This window comes from Macaca nemestrina, chromosome 14 (assembly GCF_043159975.1).
Source record: "Macaca nemestrina isolate mMacNem1 chromosome 14, mMacNem.hap1, whole genome shotgun sequence".
NCBI lineage: Eukaryota > Metazoa > Chordata > Mammalia > Primates > Cercopithecidae > Macaca > Macaca nemestrina.
Window position 1 is genome coordinate 27,714,531 of NC_092138.1, and position 22,139 is coordinate 27,736,669.

The 22,139-nt window shown below is 40.3% G+C and overlaps 1 protein-coding gene and 1 long non-coding RNA gene across 7 annotated transcripts in view; one reads left to right on the plus strand and one right to left on the minus strand.

The window, feature by feature from the left end:
* LOC105498655 (structural maintenance of chromosomes 5) overlaps positions 1–5,340 on the minus strand; it is a 104,155-nt gene extending 98,815 nt beyond the window's left edge. For all 3 annotated transcript variants that reach the window (XM_071077685.1, XM_011770884.3, XM_011770883.3), the window contains exon 1: positions 5,056–5,340. In XM_071077685.1, the coding sequence (XP_070933786.1) occupies positions 5,056–5,240 (185 nt within the window). In that variant the 5' untranslated portion in view covers positions 5,241–5,340. The remainder of the gene's footprint in view (positions 1–5,055) is intronic.
* The window catches only part of LOC105498653 (uncharacterized), a 160,745-nt gene continuing 143,941 nt past the window's right edge, over positions 5,336–22,139 (plus strand). For all 4 annotated transcript variants that reach the window (XR_011612470.1, XR_011612467.1, XR_011612466.1 and 1 more), the window contains exon 1: positions 5,336–6,401. This is a non-coding gene — a long non-coding RNA (uncharacterized lncRNA). The remainder of the gene's footprint in view (positions 6,402–22,139) is intronic.

Sequence of the window (22,139 nt, forward strand, 5' to 3'; positions counted from 1 at the left end):
AGATACAAAACCACTTTTTCTTGCTTTACATTATTTATGAGATTCCTCAAATTCCTCTAAAAACTAGCTAACCTTGCAAATTTAATTTTTTAATAGGTTTTTAATAAACAACTTTAGAAAGAAAATCTACCAATAGAAGAAATGAAAAGGCAGTAATGCATAACTAAAGAATATAATTTCATATAGTTTCTTCAAAAGTTTGCTGAAAAAAGTGAAGTTTGATACTTTGTTCTTTTTTAATAATTACAAAACACTGGACACTATATCAAAGATATTACACAAAATAATTTTAAAACAAATTTTATAGGAGAGGCCATGACTTACCTTAAATCTGAATTTTACATTCATATTTCTTTTAAATTATAATGCTTAATGGTTATTCATATTTTAATATTTCAAACAATCTAAGCAAATTTTTAATTACAAAACTGAAGATATATCTCAACCCAAAGGTTCCATTTTATTAACTTTTAAAAATTATTTTCCAAGCCAGGCACCATGGTATGTGCCTATAGTCCCAGCTATGAGGGAGGCTGAGGCCAGAGGACCAGTTGAGCCTAGGAGGTCAAGGCCAGCCTAGGTATCACAGAGACACACCAACCTACAAAACAAACAAAAGTTGAAAGTTGTCTAGTATTCTAATTACAGTTAGCATCTAATCTTTATTAGTTACTAGTGACAATTATGACAAAATGTGAAACAAACTCTGAATCAGACATTCTTTTAACTCGCCTTTGAATACTCTTAATTTGAACCCATAAAAAGTGTCCTTTGTCCACAGCATTTCAGTTAGCTCTCAGGAAGCTGCCAACTAATTCCTCATGAATAAATGCTTAGCCTGCTATTCACCTGCTAAGTATATAAATAACCAAGCGCACATTAATATTTTAAGAAAATAATGATTTTGAAATGTCAGGTGGTAATCAAAATACAGGTGGAAAAGAAGTATTTTCTGGCAGGTTTGCTAATCCCATACCTCTACACAGCATGTGCTATATCTTTTTAGCCATTTTGTTCTGCTAGCACCTGGGTCCCAAAAGAGCTCTTTATAATGGTTACAATAAAACCAGTTTGGGAACTTCAGAAATGTAGAAAATTATCTGACATAGAACTTCTTACTCTCAACACATGAAGTCCCATTCTTTTAACACTTGGATTTCCTGTTGTGAAATCTCTGTGTGAATGTTATACTAAAACAATGATGTAACTGGTATTTAAGAAAACTGAACAGGAAAAAGCATGAGAATTTCTGGCCTATAAGATATGCATCAATATTATAAATAGGGAGAGTAGCCAAAAACAAAGCTCCTGTATTTCTTTTTTTTTTTTTCGGCGGGGTTGGGCGGGGGGATTTTTCTTGCCTTCAACTACCCAAATCAAGCCTCTGCACTGTTTAAAATCATTCTTCTGACTCTATGATGTATTTATGGGGAATTCCCTTATTATGAGCTTCCTTTCCTCTGAGCTCCCTCTGAAAGAGCTATTGGTAAAGACCCACCTTCTTATCATTCCATATACTTCACAAGGTATCTCATGTATTCTCTATGGCCTCAATGATTCCCTCTTTCTACAAGTCTTTGAATACTATCTACATGCTGAAAGTAGTCCAGATGACCTCTATGTGCAATGATCACCTCAATAACGCTATTTGAATGTCCCACAACAGTCAACTTAAACTTAACACATTTAAAACTAAACCCACCATCTTTCCCATCCAAAATCACTCTTGCGGTCTCTTAGTGAATGGTATTATCATTGACACCATTGCCCAAATCAGAAACCTCGGCATTAGTTTTGCATCATCTTTGGTTCTTTTATTGCTTTTGACTCCACCCAAACCACCACTCCATCATCCAATCAATCACTAAGTAATGCTGGTAGAACTGTAAATCTGATGTCACTTGTTAAAAAAGAAAAATTAAAGAAAAAGGAGGACCTATCATAGCTGAGTTTCATCTTTTTCTACTTTTTATCTCCCTTCCCTATTTTCTACTCAGACCTCTAAATTCTACCTATAATGTACTTCTTTCAGTTTTGTGACTGTAATTCCTTATTTCTCTTAAGTCTTTGCGTGTGTTATTCCTTCAGCCTCCAAGTCTCTCCCTCCACTCCCAACTCCATTTGACTTGGTTCACTCCCTACTCTCTTCCAGGCCATTTAAATTATCTGACTTACCCCTCTTATTTCCTTGCTAATTCTCCAAGCCCACCTTTCTCTACCTCTTGCCTAAAACTCAAAGGCCCCTCATTCAAATAAACAATAATATCTCACCAACCTCTGCACTTCCAGCTACTTTTTCTTTCTTCTCTTTACATCCAAGTTTTACTTTCTCACCCTCATTCATTCTTCTATGGCCTGCAAAGTTTTCTACTTCCACTGCTTCATTAAAAGGTCAAAGATTCCTCAATTGCTAAATACAGTGGGCTCTTTTCAACCCCGCTATCTGACTTCAATGTAGCAGGTGATATTTTTGAAACATTGTTTTTCCTTGGCTTCTCTGATAATTGCCTCCCATTGTTTTCATCTTACCTCCCTGAATAGTTCCTTCTGGCTTTGAGTCCTTTCTCGTTTCACCCTTAAAAGCAGGCATTCTCCCAAGACCCTGTACATGGTCTTCTAGTCCTTCAATTTATAATTCCTATTGAGCAATCATAACCAGTTCTGCAACTTCATCAATCACCTGTATGCATGACTCCCAAATATCTCATCCGTTCATACTTTCCTCTAAGCTCCAGACTCTTATATTCTGCCTATAGAACATCTCTCTTAGATACTCCAAAGGGAACTTCAAATCACAGGATCTAAGAGGCATTTATTATTCTCCTCAAACTGCTCTCTCTTCTGAATAGCATCTGACCAATTAGCTAAGGCAAACACCTGGGAAAAATGCTGCATTCCTCCCTTTCCCCCATGCCTCAATTATTCTGTAGCTGGATCCTGCCAAATCTCATTCCTTCACACTCTGATCATCTCTTGCCTTCGTATTGTCTTTTTGCTTCCAATCTTGCACCCTTTCTAAATCATCCTCCACAGTGCTTCCAGAATAACATAAAACACATGTCATTCCCTGTTGAAAACACACCGTGGCTGCCTACAGGATGCTGCTGGAACTTCTTAGCATAGTAAACATACAGGTCTCTCAATGGTTGCTTACCCTCTGTCCAAATACTCACTCACATCCTATACTCTTGCCTTACTAAAACACTTGACACTTTCTAAATATACCAAACTATTTCAGACAGTTCCTTCTGTCTTCAATGCTCTTCACTTCTTTTAAGACTTTCCTATCTTCTTAGGCGGGTGCAGTGGCTCACGCCTGTAATCCCAGCACTTTGGGAGGCCGAGGTGAGTTGCTTGAGCCCAGAAGTTCGAGACTTGCCTGGGCAACATGGTGACACCCCATCTCTACAAAAAATTTTTAAAACATTAGCCAGGTATGGTATGCGCCTATAGTCCCAGCTACCTGAAAGGCTGAGGTAGGAGGATCACTTGAGAAGGGGAGGTACAGGCTTCACTGAGCCCTGATCATGCCACTGAGCTCCAGCGTGGGCAACAGAGCAAGAACAAAGACTTTCATATCTTCTCTACAAAGCCCTTTCTCATACTCGTGGACAAAACTAACCACTTCATCCTTTGTGAAGGATCCTGATATATATGTTGTTATGGTATCTAACTCATTTGATTACATTTATCTTTCCTGATCTGGATTCAAATAGCAATGCAACTACTTAACAGCTGTGTAAAACTGGGCAAAACAACCTACTGAGCTTCTTTCAGCAATGGAAATTATCAAGATAGAGTTGTTATGAAGAAAGAATGAGTGCACTGTGTACCTGGCACACAACAGGTGCCTGAAAACAAAAAAGGTAGTATTGTTAAAATACAATTCTGTTATCCTTATGCCACTATGTGCAAGTTTAAAAAAGACTTCAGGCCGGACACGGTGTCTCACGCCTATAATCCCAGCACCACGGGGGCGTGCAGATCCCCTGAAGTCAAAAGTTCCAGATCAGCCTGGTCAGCATGGTGAAACCCCGTGTCTACTAAAAATACAACAACAACAACAAAAAAATTGCTGGGCGTGGTGGGGGGTGCCTGTAATCCCAGCTACTCGGTGAGGCAGGAGAATCGCTTGAAACTGGGAGGCGGAGGTTGCAGTGGGCCGAGATTGCGCCACTATCCTCCAGCCCGGACGACAGTATGAGATTCCGTCTCAAAAACAAAAATTAGCCGGGCGTGGTGGCGCGCACCTACAGTCCCAGCTACTCGGGAGGCTGACCCAGGAGCCTGAAACCGAGAGGCAGAAGTTGCAGCGGGCCGAGGTAGCGCCACAGCACTCCATCCACCGTGGGCGACAAGAGCGAAACTCCGTCTCAAAAAAAAAAAAAACGACGACTTGGAACAGATTCACTGTGAGGTGCTAGGCAAATACATGATATATTTAAAACTTACTAAATTCTAAAGTGATAACTAGTTGTCTGAAGGAGAGAGGGAGGAACCAGGGAAGAAAGCTGGGTTTAGAGGGGTCAAGGGGTCAAGGGTCAAGATCCAACAATTGCCAGGAAGGTTTAATTTTTTTGTACTTGTAACCTCCCATCCCAAACAACCTTTACCGTCTTATCTACTCCTCTGTGGCAAATGCCTACTCTAAGAATCTGCCACAGCATCCCCACCACGCCGAATTAACTGTTGCCTCCTCGTAAATTCCCGGGGACAATACTTCTGTGAATTACAGACCAGGGCCGCTATGGATCGCGACTCCCAGCGGGCAGAGACCTACTCCCTCGTACAACTACTACCTGCTACAAGACGCTTTTGGAAAACCTTGGCGGACTAAATTTAAAAACCACATCACGTAAGGCACACATCTACATCATACACGTCAATCTCCACAGCCTTCGTAGAAAAATCCTCATGGGAACCCCGGCACGAATTCAAGGCCAGACCCACAAGCCAGGTACACACCCACACGCCCACGCCCGCGCGCAGCCGGCGCCCCGGGGCCTGCTGGACCGCACGCCTCCACACCCGCGGCGCGGCCTCCCGGCCACTCACAGGAAGTTCTCCATCGAGATACGGACGATAGAGCCCTCCACGAAAGGCCCGGACGACTGCACCAGCGGCAGCTGCGGGGCCGGATTCTTCCTCTTGCTCGGGACCTCCGACGAAGGGTCTCTCGGGAGAGCTCTCTTGGAAGCCTGGGGGCTTGGAGTTGACGTCTTCTTGCTTGGAGTCGCCATCCTGGCTTTCTCAGCGCCCCACAGAGACTTCCGTTCCCACCGTCCGGCAGCCCAGGCGCCCAAGCGCCCCAGCGCCCGGCTCCCGCGCGAACTGCCGCGAACTGCTCCCGCGCGCTCGCTCCCGCGATCTCGCGCCGCGCCTGCGCAGTTCAGGTCCGGAGCGTCAGCGGGCCCACCCAGCGCCTCCTGCTCTCCGCCTCGCAGAACTAGGGCCCGACTAAGGGCGGAGCAGCAGACGGGACTGAGTGGGGACCTCGGGGGACCTGGCAACGGGAGTTTCTTCTCTGTATATTTCAGCATTCAGATCCTTTTTTGTTTTTTTTCCACTCAGGAAAAGATGTCAATTGCATTTAGTATTTTGAAAGCCACTTTATTGCTTCCCGAGCCTCAGTCATGTGTGGTGCGAGGCAGCTGTGGGGGGCACCAGGGGCGTCCAGGGCCGCCAAGGCCAGGGGTACGTTAGGCCCTGCTTGCTCCCACCCCTTCCAGGTGCCCGCCTGAGAGCTCCCGGGCACGCCCATCCTTGGCTCTTCGTCCTCTTGGTTTTCTTCCCCGTTGCTTCAAATCAGGTCCCTGTCTCAAAAACCCCGAAAAAGAAATACTCTCAAATAACTCTGCCCGACGCTCCGTGAAGGCATCGTGCTAGGCGTTCTCAAACTCGTGAAACGACTACACTGCACAGGTTATACTCATTGCTTCTCTGCTCCTTGCCTCCTAATTCTCTGGTTAAACTTCCGCCCCCGAGGTTTCTAGAAATCCCTGAGCTAGAATGCGCAGCCTTCATTAACAGGGTGGTTCTGCTTCCGTCTGCTCACATTCATCTAGTAAGCCCTCGCATTAAAGAGGAGGCGGCGCACCGAGGCCTGCCTAGATCTTTCCTTCAACTAATAATGAGTGTCTAACCTACAAGAAACTGGAGCCGTGGCAGTTTAGAAGCCTGCCAAGGTTGCATCCCTGGGAACTTATTTTCTGTTGTGGGAGACAGGAAAAGAACAAGTGAATCAACTGAAATTAAAAAATTCCAACTTAAAGCTGTTGGAACTTGAAATTATTCAGAGCCTTGCGAAGAATGTGGCTACGGGGCCTGAGTCCTATGGCGTACAGCTGCAATGTCTGCCTTGTTTTTTCCTGTAAATAATCAGGAAGACCAAACAGACAGAGGTAAGACCCCCTCAGATCACTATCCCTCTTCATAGATTAATATAGTTATCCTCCTTGGAATGGAGATATCTATAACTAATCTAGTCGCTGTGTTTTATGCTTTGGTCTTGTATTGAAAATGTACTCCTGCTGAACCTTCTCTGCTTCTGCCTACGTGAATGAAACCTTAACTTCACTTTGGAACATTGACCTTATTTGTCTGGAGTTGGTGTTTCCAGGTGGCTGTCCTCAAGCTTTGCGTTAGAATAAACTCTACTTAATGTTATTTTATAAATTTCACTACTTAAGGTTGACACAACAAATGATTAGGATAATTTCAGACTGTGACAGGTGTTAGGAAGAAAACAAAATGAACCTGATGGGTGGGAGGTACGGAAGGTCTCTTAGAGGTGGTGATGTTTAAGATAAACCCTGAAGGACAAGAGGAAACTGTGGCATCTGAGAAAAGAGCACCCCAGGCAAAAGAATTTTGCTGGAACATTCCAGTAAGGACGAAAGCTCTGAGGTGGGAAGGCCCGTGTGGCTGCAGAGCAGTGAACAAGGTTGCATAGCAGAACCTTGTCCATCGTGGAAAAGCCTGAATTTTATTTTTAAAGCAGTGGAAAGCCATTGCATAGTTTTAAGCAGGAGAGGGCCATGATCTGATTAAAGCTTTTATTTTTTATTTTTTTATTTGTTTTTTTTTTTGAGACAGTCTCACCCAGTTTCCCAGGCTGGAGTGCAGTAGTGCCACCTCAGCTCACTGCAACCGCTGCCTCCCTGGTTCAAGCGATTCACCTGCCTCAACCTCCTGAATAGTTGGGATTACAGGCGCATGCCACCACGTCTGGCTAATTTTTGTATTTTTAGTAGAGACGGGCTTTCACCATTTTGACCAGGCTCGTCTGTAACTCCTGACCTCGAGTGATCCGCCCTCCTCAGCGTCCCGAAGTGCTGGCATTACAGGCATGAACCACAGTGCCTGGCCTTAAAATTTTAAAATAATCATTCTGGTTGCTGCGTGGAAAATGGATTAGAGGGAACCAAATGTGAAAGTGGAAGGCCACTTAGAAAGCTGTTACAGTAGAACCCTGATTCCTGACTCCTACAACAAAGCTCCTTTTCCAGGTCCCTGCTTCTTCCTCTCACAGAAAGACTCTGCTCTCTCCAAAAGTTATAACAGAAAAAATTAGAGTAAGTAAAAAGCATGTGAACTTGTAGTTACTGGAAATTTTCTTAAATGCAAATGAAAATGAGAGAGACGGAAAGGAAAATCATGAAAAAATTCAGACTGCAGAAGCAGCCTGCCTGAAAAGTCACAGCAACAGGCAAAAAATAAAACAACCTTGGGAAAACCTCGGGTTGCACCTGGACAGATAGACAGCTCTAAACACAGATAAACAAGCACAGAAGGAGTGGGGGAGTCTCGACTTCATACTCATACAATGGGCCCCAGTAAAAACTGGGGGCCTTAATAAGTACATTCCTTTCCCTTTAGGCACACTAAGATAGGGAAGCTAGAAACTTATGCAGGGAGGGTGGGGGGGAGGCCTGCAGCTGCAAAAAAATATCTGGGAACAGACACAGAAGCTTAAGCGACACAAAGCACAGAGCAACACAAACTAAAAGCCTGCTTATGTGATCAAGGAATTGGGTAAAGGCTGATAGAAACTCTGCTCTATGCGGGTAGCACACCTGGTCCCAACTAAATCTTCAGGCCCTAGGAAAATAAGACACCCTCTCCTCAGTAATCCGTTTATAAAAACCCTGACGTCTTTACTACAACTTGGTAGTCCACTCCGACTGCCCTCTCCAATGTGGAGAGGAGCTTTTCTTTCTTTCACTCTAATAACTTTTGCTGCAACCCCACCTTTGTGTCCATGTTCCTTAATTTTCTTGGACATAAGGACGAAGAACCCAGGGTACTAATTCAGACAATGAGAAACTGCTACGTTAAGGTGCATTGGTGAGACTGCAACAAAAATAAAGAATAATTTTTAAACTGTTCAAATGGCGAGCAGTAATGAAAAAACTCAGTGCTCAGGAGAGCACAATACTGTCCTTCACTGCATTGCTAGCATGAATTTTTTGGAAAGTAAAGGTTCTGCTTCAAGAACTAGAAAAGTCAGATTGTTTGATGAAGTACTTACATTTAGGGGAGTCTACCCTGATACATAAGAATTATAGACATTAGTAATGGGAGCTGAGGGCAGGGAGCTAGTCATCATTTTTGTACAATGATCAGCCCTTTTTCTTCCTTCCCTTTTTTGGCAATCAATAGCAACATTTATTTCCTAGATCCCACAGGAGAGGGGTAAGGAGCCAAGAAATCCCGCATTATAAGATTTGCAGCCCCTGAAGTAGCTGTGTAAATAGCATGATTAAATAATTTCAGGTTTTCTCTGTCTTCTTGAGTCAGTTTTAATAGGTTGTGTTTTTCAAGTAATTTGTCCATTTCATCTAAGTTGTCAAATTTATTACATGAAGTTATGTGTTAATATCCATTAATGTTTGTAGCATCTGTGGTGATGCTTCCTCTTTCACACTGATACTGTTAAGTTGTTCATTTCTTCCTCTCATTTCTTAATTAATCTAGTAGAGGTGACGTATGTTTCATTAATCTTTTTAAAGGAACAACCTGTTGATTTTTGCTATTGTTGGCTTTTGATTTCATAATTTCTACTTATCTTTGTAATTAACTTTCTGTTAAAGTTTAATTCGTTCTTTCCCCTCCAGCTTTTTAAAATTTGTTCTTTCCCCCTCAGCTTTTTAAAAATTATTTTTGAATATATATGTTTGTACATATTAATGCGTTACATGTGCAATTTTGTTACATGCATAGACGATGTAATAATTAACTCAGGGTATTTATAATGTCTATGTGATGGGTCCCTTTCAAATCTTCTAGCTATTTTGAAAAATACAATAGATAATTGTTAACTATAGTCAGTCTACTGTGCTATCAAACATTAGAATGTATTCCTTCTATGTGATTAGTCTTTAGTGAACTAATCGAATTGTGTTTCTAAACTTGAAATTTGAGAATGAGTTCCTGAACTTGTGATGACTCCACAAATGTAGACGCTCTACAAGTTTTAAAGCTACACAGTCATGCTGTAACGCCATCCTTTTAAAAAGGAAATGTTACTGGTTTTAGCTCTGGTTACCATAGCAACACGTGTTAAATGCAGAAAATTTGGGAAAACACACAGAAAAACAAACACATGCAAAGGAAAAACTTATAATTTCTCTACCCGGACTAATCATTGTTAAAATTTTGGTGTGTATTTTGACATATTTTTTTCTTGTATACTTGTACATATGGTATGCGCCTTTTGTTTTAAAAAAGGATGATACTGGCCGGGCGCAGTGGCTCAAGCCTGTGATCCCAGCACTTTGGGAGGCCGAGACGGGCGGATCACAAGGTCAGGAGATGAAGACCATCCTGGCTAACACGGTGAAACCCCGTCTCTACTAAAAAATACAAAAAACTAGCTGGGCCAGGTGGCGGGCGCCTGTAGTCCCAGCTACTCGGGAGGCTGAGGCTGGAGAATGGCGTAAACCCGGGAGGCGGAGCTTGCAGTGAGCTGAGATCTGGCCAGTGCACTCCAGCTTGGGCAACAGAGCGAGACTCTGTCTCAAAAAAAAAAAAAAAAAAAAAGGATGATACTGCACAAATTGTACTATATATACCTCTTTCCCCCACTTAATATATTATGAATAACTTTCCATGCCATTAACTATTTTTCTGTGATGTAGTTTTAAGTAATCACATAGTATTCCATTAAACAAATGTACCATTCTTGATTTAAATATTTCTCTTTTTTGGATTCTGTATGACTGGAAGTTAGCATGAACCAAAGATGCTCTGGCAAACTATACTAGCTCAGTGCTTTTTAACACTTTGAAAATTTCATGCCCCTGTCAGAGTATACACATTATCTTGCCACATCTCGATTATTTAATTCCACTTTTGCAAACCATCTTGAAAGAGGTGGTTTTAAAAAGGCAGAGAGAGATCTTTGGAAATAAAATATCAATTAACCTGAATTTGATGCTAATTAACGAGTGAGCCACAACAGAGCCAATGCTACTTTTCAGGGCTTAAAGTCAGTCATCAGCTAATAGGCATGGCAAAGCAATTGTATTTAATTTTCTACTGACCAAAGAGTAAGTAAGCAGGGCCATTTTGAGTGACAGCCTTCCAATTCTGCAGGAACTTTAAAAACTGACACAAATAAAAAGTTGACAGAAATCGGCAGGGTCAAGGATTATACATATATTTCACCTCACTGTCACAATACACTGTTTTAATACTTTTGGGTTGGGCTGCTCTAAGAAAATACCATAGACTGTGTAGCTTATAAAAATAGAAATTTATTTCTAGCAGTTCTAGAGCTTGAGAGGTCCAAGATCAAGGAACCAGCAGATTTGGTGTCTGGTGAGGGCTTACATCCTCATAGACAGTGCCTTCTCACTGTGTCCTACCATGGGGGAGAGGAAGAGCTTTCGTCTCTGTAGCCTCTTATAAGGGCACTGATCCTATTTATGGGGGCTCTGCCCTCATGATCTAATCACTTCCCAAAGCTCCCACCTCCTAATACCATCATAATGGGGGTTAAGTTTCAACATATAAATTTTGAAGGGACACAAACATTCAGACCATAACAACTATCTTCTATGGTCTCTCTTTTGGCTTCACTCCAAGCTCTTGATAATGGTGCCACAAGAAATTGGAACAAAGATGCATGTAATAGAACCCTGTGAGACCATCTCTAACTGAGGGCATATTACTTTTGCTTTTGGAAAACTCATAAAGTGAATAAGTGAACCCTCATGGCCTGAAAGGGAGGGAAGAAGGCAGATGCTAAAACTCAAGTCCTTGGTACCCAGGACCAAGTCCCATTCCATCCCTGCCACCTGCACCTCCCAAACACTGAACAAAACCACACACTTTCTAATCAACCTTGTTAAAGAATTGGTGGAACAGATCTAGGCAGGGATTAGGGGTCTGAGGAAAACTAGTGCCCCTCCCACGGGAGAACTAAAACCCCATACAGCAGACTTCTGCTGGAGATAGGAATAGCTTCTAAAGTTTTTCATTTTTAAACATTTGTTTCACACATCATACAAAAGTTTAAAATGATCAAAATGTCTGCTGCTTCTTACTGTAGTGGTATTAACATTGGAACTGGTTGTAGTAATAGCTAATACAACAGCATTTACCACACACCAGCTATGGTTCTAAGCACCTTTACTGATTTCATTTCTATATGCTGGATCAATGTCTCAACAGACTGGTCTCTTTCTAAAATTCCTATTTATTGGGTGCAGAAACCGATGGAAAGATTCAAAAAAATCATCAGAATTAATGTAACACTTCAATTGTTCTTTGTGATGTGTTACAATAGAGAGCCTAAAGATGAATGGACCTTCATCTCTTTCAAGGATAGAAAATGAGAAAACAGTATTAAATTGTTCCAGAAGAACTGACCTTCAGTTTCAGAAAGATCATGAATGAGTTGCTAAAGCACTGTGTAATCTCCTTTCCTGGAGGTCTGTGCTTTCTGAACTCACAGCCCTTCTTACCCAATGAAGGCCAGGAACATAAGCAGAGCCCTAGGAGGACGTCAGGAGTGGGCGAGTGTTTCTTCTCCTACCCTATTACTTCCCAAAGGAAAGAAAATTGGTAGTTGTCAGAACTGGTAAGACTTCAGAAACCAGCTACCTAAATTATAAAACGAGTCTTTTGGAATCAGTCTCCTAGAGTGACACTTTCATCCCAGCATTGTTCTAACAAGCTAGGATGCTGCTGAGCTCCCCCAGAAACAGGCTGGTTTTAAGTTCTCATTTCCACTGCTTTCATTAGTAGACATAATTTTTTTTAGAATTAAAATTATTTTCGCTTTTTTGTTGTTATTTTAGGGAATTTGAAAATCCAGAAAGCACAGAGCAGAAACCAATCACCACTCATCCACATTCCTACAATCAAAAAAATTAACACATGGCAATTTGACATTTCTTCTAGTTTTTTTTTTTTTTCTTTCCTATTATCTACTTTTAAAAAAATTACATGTGGGGCTGGGCGCAGTGGCTCATGCTTGTAATCCCAGCACTTTGGGAGGCAGGTGGATCACTTGAGGCCAGGAGTTCAAGACCAGCGTGGCCAACATGGCGAAACCCTGTCTCTACTAAAACTACAAAAAAATTAGCTGGGCGTGGTGGCATGTGCCTATGGTCCCAGCTACTCAGGAGGCTGAGGCATGAGAATTGCTTAAACCCAGGAGGTAGAGGTCGCAGTGAGTCGAGATTGTGCCACTGCACTCCAGCCTGGGCAACAGAGCGAGACTCTGCTTCAAAATAAAAAATTACGTGTGAAACATATGACTACGTTCCCTTTTTAAAAGCGAGAATAATACAAATAAAACTAGTGCATTTGACATTTATCTCTCAGTCTTTTTTCTTTATCCTTCATCCTCCAGAGTTAACTACTCTTATGCGCTTGTGCAGTGTATAATGTCCTTTCAGGCCATTTTTATATTTTACATGCATTTTTTCTATAGAGAATATGTAGTAATATTTTGAGTACAAACGTATTACATAAACACAATGTATTAAATACATACATAAATGTATAAAAATACACTAAGAATAGTTTTACAGTTTGATTTTATATTAAAAAGTATATATTTTGACGTGTGTCCATGTTGATACATATAAATCTAGTTCCCTTTTATTGCTGTAGAGTTTTTATATGAGTATATGACACTTTATCCATTACTCTACTGATTTAACATATAGATTGCTTCCAGTTTTTTATTTTTACAGTGTTTCAGGGATATGTCTTTATGTACATGTGCAACCATTTCTCTAGGATAGATACCAAGGTTTAGAATTGCTAGACTGTATACCACACTTATTAATCTCCTTCAGTTTCTTGGTATTGTGGATGATATTGCTTGTGGCAAGTTTCTTGGTAACTGATAATTTGAGAATTATATCAGTACAGGCCTGACTCAGTGACTCGTGCCTGTAATCTTAGCACTTCGGGAGGCCAAGGAGGGTGAATTGCTTGAGCCCAGGAGTTGGAGTCCAGCCTGGGCAACATGGCAAAAACCTCGTCTCTACTAAAAGTGAAAAATTGTGGCTGGGCACGGTGGTTCACACCTGTAATCCCAGCTCTTAGGGAGGCAGAGGCAGGAGGATAGCCTGAGCCCAGGAGTTTGAGACCTGCCTGGGCAATACAGCAAGACCCATTTGACACAAAAAGGAAAAAAACAAAAACTGAGGGGGGAGGATCACCTGAGCCTGGGGAGGTCAAGGCTGCAGTGGGCCATGATGACACCACTACACTACAGCCTGGGTAACAGAGCAATACCTGGTTTAAAAAAAAAAAATTGTATCAGAACACAATCTCTCTCATTTCCTCTCTCTACCATTGTCTTTAGTTCATCTCTCTCTCTTTTTGTCCCCATCTGTCTCGCTTCCTCTCGCTACCATTGTATTTAGTTGGTCTCTCTCTGTGTGTATGTGTATGTCTCTGTCTCTGTCTCTCTTTCCCTCCCATGCACCTGCATATACACCTACAGACACACATATCCCACTGCTTCACAGTGTCCTTTCTTTCCTCCAACATATTTTGGTTCTCTGGGGACTGAAGCTTATATAATTTTTGAAGTATCCTCTGAAAAAAGACAAAATTACAAGTACAAATTCTGATTATTCAGAATGGGAGAAGAACTCACACCCTCAGCACTATTAACATTTGGAGTTAGCTAGAGTTCTTTGTTGGGGGAAGTGAGGCACTGTCTTGTGCATTGCAGGATGTTCAACCGCATCCCTGACCTCCACTCACTAGATGTCAGTAGCACCTCCCTTATTTTGACAACCTAAAATGTCCTAGATATTTTCAAATGTCCCTTAAGGGGTAAAATTGCCCTCAGTTGAGAACCATTGCTCTAATTCTACCCATTCTTTTGGCATATAGAAAAAGAACACTCTCCAGTTCCTCTTATGAGTCTAACTTTGTCTAAAATCTGATAAGGAAATTAAAATAAATGAAAATGTTCTGTTACTCTTACTTTATGAACATATGTGAAAATATCTAGCAGTGTCCAAAAAAAAAAAATATAACATGACCTGAGTTCATTGAAGGAATTCAAGGTTGATTAAATACAAGCAAGTCAAATCAATTAATGTAATTCTTCATATGAAAAGATTAAAGGAGAGATTAAAGGAGAAAAAGCATTCAATTTTTTTAAAGCAAGGCTATTATATTGTATTATATACATAATATATATATTCAGAATGGGAGAAGGAGTTGGAGTTCAGCCTGGGCAACATGGCAAATATATATATATATTATGTATATTATGTAATATATAATATATAATAATATGCATTATTTATTATACCTACTATAAATATATAATTTCAATAACCTTTGAGGTACAAGTAGCTTTTTATTACATGCATGTATTGTACAGTGGTGACATCTGAGATTTTAGTGCACTCATCACCTGAGTAGTGTACATTGTACCCAATATGCAGTTTGTCACCAGGCTGGAGAGCAGTGGCACGGTCTCAGCTCACTGTAGCCTCAACCTCCTGAGCTTAAGCAGTCCTCCCACCTCAGCCCCCGCAAGTAGCTGGGACTACAGGCTTGTGCCACCACGCCTGGCTAATTTTTTTGTATTTTTTGTAGAGACGGAGTTTTGCCATGTTGCCCAGGCTGGTCTCCAGTTCCTAAGTTAAAGTGATCTGCCTGCCTTGGCCTCCCAAAATGCTAGGATTACAGGCATGAGCCACTGTGCCCAGCCTATATGCAGCTTTTTATCCCTCACCTGTCTCCCGCTCTCCTCTTTCTGAGTCTCCGAAGTTCATTTTACCACTCTGCATGCTTTTGCATACCCATACCTTAGCTCCCACTTATAAGTGAGAACACTCTGTATTTGATTTTCCATTACTGAGTTAATTCACTTAGAGTAATGGCCTCTAGCTCCATCCAAGTTGCTGGAGAAGACATTATTTTGTTTTTCTTATGCTGAATAGTATTCTATGGTGTATATATACCACATTTTATTTTTCCAGTCATTGATTGATAGACACTTAGGTTGGTTTCATATCTTTGCAATTGTGAACATTCAATAATTTTCAACACACATTCATGGTTAATATTTCTAGGAAACTATGCATAGAAGAAAACTTTCTTTAACCAATAAAAGGCAACTTCAAAAACATTCAGAAAACTCATATTCAGTGGCGATTTTTTTTTTTTTTTTTTTTTGAGACGATGTCTCCCTCTATCGCCCAGGCTAGAGTGCAGTGGCGCAATCTCGGCTCACTGCAAGCTCCGCCTCCCGGGTTCACACCATTCTCCTGCCTCAGCCTCCTGAGTAGCTGGGACTACAGGCGCCCACCACCACGCCCGGCTAATTTTGTTTTTTTGTATTTTTAGTAGAGACGGGGTTTCACGGTGTTAGCCAGGATGCTCTCGATCTCCTGACCTTGTGATCCGCCCACCTCGGCCTCCCAAAGTACTGGGATTACAGGCATGAGCCACCGCGCCCAGCCAGTGACGAATTTTTTAGAAATATTTTCTTTAGTTTAAGAACGTTAAAGATGATACTATCACTACTTCTGTTGAGCACTGCATTGAATATCTTAGCCTGCCAAATAAATGAAGAACATAGGATAGAAGAGTTGAAAAGGAAAACCCAGGCTTGGCACGGTGACTCACACCGGTAACCTCACACTTTGGGAGGCCAAGGTTGGCAGATCACCTGAGGTCAAGAGTTTGAGACCAGCTTGGCCAACACGGTGGAACCCTGTCTCTACTAAAAATACAATAATTAGCCTGGTGCAGTGGCATGCTCCTATAATCTCAGCTACTTGGGAGGCTGAGTTAGGAGAACTGCTTGAACCTGGGAGGTGGAGGTTGCAGTAAGAGGAGATCTGGCCACTGCACTCCAGCCTGGATGACAAAGCGAGACTCTGTCTCAAAAAAAAAAAAAAAAAAAAAAAGGAAAAACCAAAACTTGTCTTGCTAAGAAGTCTGACCTAATAGCAAAAGAAAACTGTGGTAAGCAGAATAATGCTTCCTGCAAAGTTGTCCACATCCTAATCCTCTAAACTTATGAATTTTCAGATTGATCTGTATCATTTAAAACAAACAGAATCATAGTATATGGAATATTAGATAATTCCTATGAATCTGTAGGAAAAAACCACAAAACAGAACAATAAACAAAAAAACCCAGATAAGTCAGTAGGCAAATAGACAAAATAAGCATTTTTGCCCAAGGTGAAATGTGAATGGTCATGGAATATATGAAAATATACTCAATTTCATTAATACTTAGATAAATGCAAATTAAAACCTCCATGAAATACATTTTCACCATTATCAGATAGGCAAAAATTAAAAAGTTGGACACTAACAAGTTTTGGCACATAAGTATATTGGTAAGGGTAGCGTGGATTAGTGCAGCCAGTGGGAAACAGTTTTTCATCATTTGGTAAAGTGTACATATCCTACAAATCAGCAATGTATATACTAGATATATAACCTAAAGAAATTCTTTCACATGGGTACCTGGGTACCTATAAAAGAGTATTTTAGCACAGTGATTCACAGTAGCAAAAATCTAGAAACAACTCAAATATTTATCAACAGTAGAATGGATTCATAAACTGCAGTATAATCATTTGATGAAGTACCATACCATAGTGAATATTAATTAACTACAGCTAGAAATTCAACATAACTAAATCTCAAAAGTATAATCTTAAGCAAAAAAAGATGAGTTATAGATGAATATATATACAATGATTTTATCTGAACATTCTTTTAAAAACCAAAACTAAACAATGTATTGTTAGGATGCATATATAAGAGTTAGGACTACATAAGAAGAAGTTAAAAAAAAAAAAAAAGATTAACATGAATTTTAAGAACATGCTTACCTCTCTGGCAGAGGAAAGGATATGTGATTTGGGAGTAGTACACAGCTTCTAAATTGTTGGTAATGTTCTATTTCTCATGCTGTATCAATGTTATGTGAGTGCTCATTTGATTACTATTCCTTAAAATATACATACATTTTATCTACACACTTTTACAGTTATGTTTCACGTAAAAGGTAAAACATTTTCAATGGGAAAAAAGAAAATCTTTAATATATCCATGTATTTTACCATATTAATGGATCAAAGGGAAGAAATCACTATCTCAATATGTGCAAATAAACATCTAATAAAGTTCAATGTCTATTTGTAATAAACTCTTAGAAAACTAGGAATGAGACTGAGGTTTCTTGATAAGTGCTATATATCAAAAACCTAGAGCATGAATTATAATTAATGAAGATACTTTGCATTCATTCTAGTTAAGATCAAAAGAAAGATATCACAATCCCCACTGCTGAAGATCCTAGATAATGCTCTAAAATGAGAAAAAGTCATTAAGAGATTTAAAGATTCTGTGCTGGTTTTTCTCTGCTCACACTTATCTCTTGTTTGTCCCTCAACCTGCGCTATGCCCTGGGAGCCTGATTTCTCTGGCCAGTCACATCTAGGCTTGCTTGCCCCTCTGACTCTGATTGGCTGGTGAGAGACTCTAGCAGGAGACTGGAGGGTGACTGCATTTGGGTAGTGGCTGAGTTCTACCTCCTTTGGCCACAGTCCCCATTACACAACACTTTTTCCATGGCTACAACTCTTCCTGGGCTTGGTAACAACTTCCTTGACTCTTCAGGGCTACCTTCTAGCTGCCACATAAAATGCAAATAAAAAACAAGACATGAGAATAGCCTGGTATTCTCAACTCACATCGGAAACTGAGAATGCTCATGGAATGTTTGAAGCCACAGTAAAAGGCTTTTAGGGTAGGGGTCTCCTTTGCATGCTATCTAATGTCTGAGGTGCTTGCACAAATTATTCTTTCCCTTTTAGATGTTTTTTTTTTAATTTAATTAATGTTGTTTATATTTTCCTTCTTTTTTATTTTCTTTAGATTTTATGTTCTTTTTCTAATGTTTTGAGTTGGATGCTTGTCTGAATAGTTTTTTTTCTGTCTTAATTTTTTTTATTATACTTTAAGTCCTAGGGTACTTGTGCACAACGTGCAGGTATAATACATAGGTATACATATGCCATATTGGTTTGCTGAACCGATCAACTCATCATTTACATTAGGTATTTCTCCTAATGCTATACCTCCCCAGGCCCCCACCCCCCGGCAGGCCCCTGTGTGTAATGTGCCCCGCCCTGTGTCCAAGTGTTCTCATTGTTCAGTTCACACCTATGAGTGAGAACATGCAGTGTTTGGTTTTCTGTCCTTGTGATACTTTGCGGAGAATGATGGTTTCCGGCGTCATCCATGTCCCTGCAAAGGACATGAAGTCATCCTTTTTTATGGCTTCATAGTATTCCATGGTGTATATGTGCCACATTTTCTTTATCCAGTCTATCATTGAAAGACATCTGGGTTGGTTCCAAGTCTTTGCTATTGTGAACAGTGCCACAATAAACATACGTGTGCATGTGTCTTTATAGTAGCATGATTTATAATCCTTTGGGTACATACCCAATAATAGGATTGCTGGGTCAGATAGTAATTCTAGTTCTAAATCCTTGAGGAATCGCCACACTGTTTTCCACAATGGTCGAACTAATTTACACTCCCACCAACAGTGCAAAAGCGTTCCTGTTTCTCCACATCCTCTCCAGCATCTGTTGTTTCCGGACTTTTTAATGATTGCCATTCTAACTGGCATGAGATGGTATGTCATTGTGATTTTGATTTGTATTTCTCTGATGACCAGTGATGATGAGCATTTTTTCATGTGGCTGTTGGCTGCACAGATGTCTTATTTTGAGAGGTGTCTGTTTATATCCTTTGCCCACTTTTTGATGGGGTTTTTTTTCCTTGTAAATTCGTTTAAGTTTTTGTAGATTCTGGATATTAGCCCTTTGTCAGATAGGTAGATTGCAAAAATTTTCTCCCATTCTGCAGGTTGCCTGTTCACTCTGACAGTAGTTTCTTTTGCCATGCAGAAGCTCTTTAGTTTAAATAGATCCCATTTGTCAATTTTGGCTTTTGTTGCCATTGCTTTTGGTGTTTTAGTCATGAAGTCCTTGCGCATGCCTATGTCCTGAATGGTATTGCCTAGGTTTTCTTCTAGGGTTTTTATGGTTTTAGGTCTTATATTTAAGTCTTTAATCCATCTTGAATTAATTTTTGTACACGATGTAAGGAAGGGATCCAGTTTCAGCTTTCTACGTATGGCTAGCCAGTTTTCCCAGCACCCTTTATTAAATAGGGAATCCTTTCCCCATTTCTTGTTTTTGTCAGGTTTGTCAAAATTCAGATGGTTGTAGATGTGTGGTGTTATTTCTGAGGCCCCTGTTTTGTTCCATTAGTCTATATCTCTGTTTTGGTACCACTACCATGCTGTTTTTGTTACTGTAGCTTGTAGTGTAGTTTGAAGTCAGGTAATGTGATGCCTCCAGCTTTGTTCTTTTGGCTTAGGATTGTCTTGGCAATGCGGGCTCTTTTTTGGTTCCATATGAACTTTAAAGTAGTTTTTTCCAATTCTGTGAAGAAAGTCATTGGTAGCTTGATGGGGTTGGCATTGAATCTATACATTACCTTGGGCAGTATGGCCAATTTCACGATATTGATTCTTCCTATCCATGAGCATGGAATATTCTTACATTTGTTTGTGTCCTCTCTTATTTTGTTGAGCAGTGAGTTGTAGTTCCCCTTGAAGAGGTCCTTCACATCCCTTGTAAGTTTGATTCCTAGGTATTTTGTTCTCTTTGTAGCAGTTGTGAATGGGAGTTCACTCATGATTTGGCTGTCTGTTAATGGTGTATAGCAATGCTTGTGATTGTGCACATTGATTTTGTATCCTGAGACTTTGCTAAAGTTGCTTATCAGCTTAAGGAGATTTTGAGCTGAGACAATGGGGTTTTCTAAATATGCACTCTTGTCATCTGCAAACAAGGACAATTTGACACCCTCATTTCCTAATTGAATACCTTTTATTTCTTTCTCTTGCATGATTGCCCTGGCCAGAACTTGCAACGCTGTGTCGAATAGGAATGGCGAGAGAGGGCATCCTTGACTTGTGCTGGATTTCAAAGGGAATGCTTCCCGTTTTTGCCCATTCAGTATGATACTGGCTCTGGGTTTGTAATAAAAAGCTCTTATTTTTTTGAGGTATGTCGCATGAATACCCAGTTTGAGAGTTTTTAGCATGAAGGGGTGTTGAATTTTATCGCACACCTTTTCTACATGTATGGAGATAATCATGTGGTTTTTGTCATTGCTTCTGTTTATGTGATGGATTACGTTTATTGATTTGCATATGTTGGACCAGCCTTGCATCCCAGTGATGAAGCCGACTTGATCGTGGTAGATAAGCTTTTTGCTGTGCTGCTGGATTCGGTTTGCCAGTATTTTATTGAGGATTTTTGCATCAATGTTCATCAGGTATATTGGTCTAAAATTCTCTTTTTTTTGTTGTGTCTCTGCCAGGCTTTGGTATCAGGATGATATTGGCCTCATAAAAGGAGTTAGGGAGGATTCCCTCTTTTTCTATTGTTTGGAATAGAAGTTCCAAATAGTTCAGAAGGAATGGTACCAGCTCCTCTTTGTACCTCTGGTAGAATTTGGCTGTGAATCTGTCTGGTCCTGGAGTTTTTTTGATTGGTAGGCTATTAATTATTGCCTCAATTTCAGAGCCTGTTATTGGTCTATTCAGAGATTCAACTTCTTCCTTGTTTAGTCTAGTCTTGGGAGGGCATATGTGTCCAGGAATTTACCTGTTTCTTCTTAAGTTTCTAGTTTATTTGCACAGAGGTGTTTATAGTATTCTCTGATGGTAGTTTGCATTTCTATGGCATTGGTGGTGGTGTCCCCTTTATCATTTTTTATTGCATCTATTTGATTATTCTGTCTTTTCTTCTTTATCGGTCTTGCTAGAGGTCTATCAATTTTGTTGATCTTTTAAAAAAACCAGCTCCTGGATTCATTGATTTTTTTGAAGGGCTTTTTTGTCTGTCTCTTTCAGTTCTGCTCTGATCTTAGCTATTTCTTGCCTTCTGCTAGATTTTGAATTTGTTTGCTCTTGCTTCTGTAGTTCTTTTAATTGTGATGTTAGGGTGTCAATTTTAGATCTTTCTTTTCTCTTGTGGGCATTTAGTGCTATAAATTTCCCTCTACACACTGCTTTAATTGTGTCCCAGAGATTCTGGTACATTGTGTCTTTGTTCTCATTGATTTTATTTCTGCCTTCATTTCGTTATTTACACAGTAGTCATTCAGGAGCAAGTTGTTCAGTTTCCATGTAGTTGTGCGGTTTTGAGTGAGTTTCTTAATCCTGAGTTCTAATTTGATTGCACTGTGGTCTGAGAGACAGTTTGTTGTCATTGCTGTTCTTTTACATTTGCTGAGGAGTGGTTTACTTCCAACTATGTGGTCAATTTTGGAATGAGTGCGATGTGGTGCTGAGAAGAATGTATGTTCTGTTGATTTGGGGTGGAGAGTTCTTGGGGTGGAGAGTTATCTATTAGGTCTGCTTGTTGCAGAGCTGAGTTCAAGTCCTGGATATCCTTGTTAACTTTCTGTCTCGTTGATCTATCTAATACTGACAATGGGATATTAAATTCTCCCATTACTATTGTGTGGGAGTCTAAGTCTCTTTGTAGGTCTCTAAGGAGTTGCTTTATGAATCTGGTTGTTCCTGTATTGGG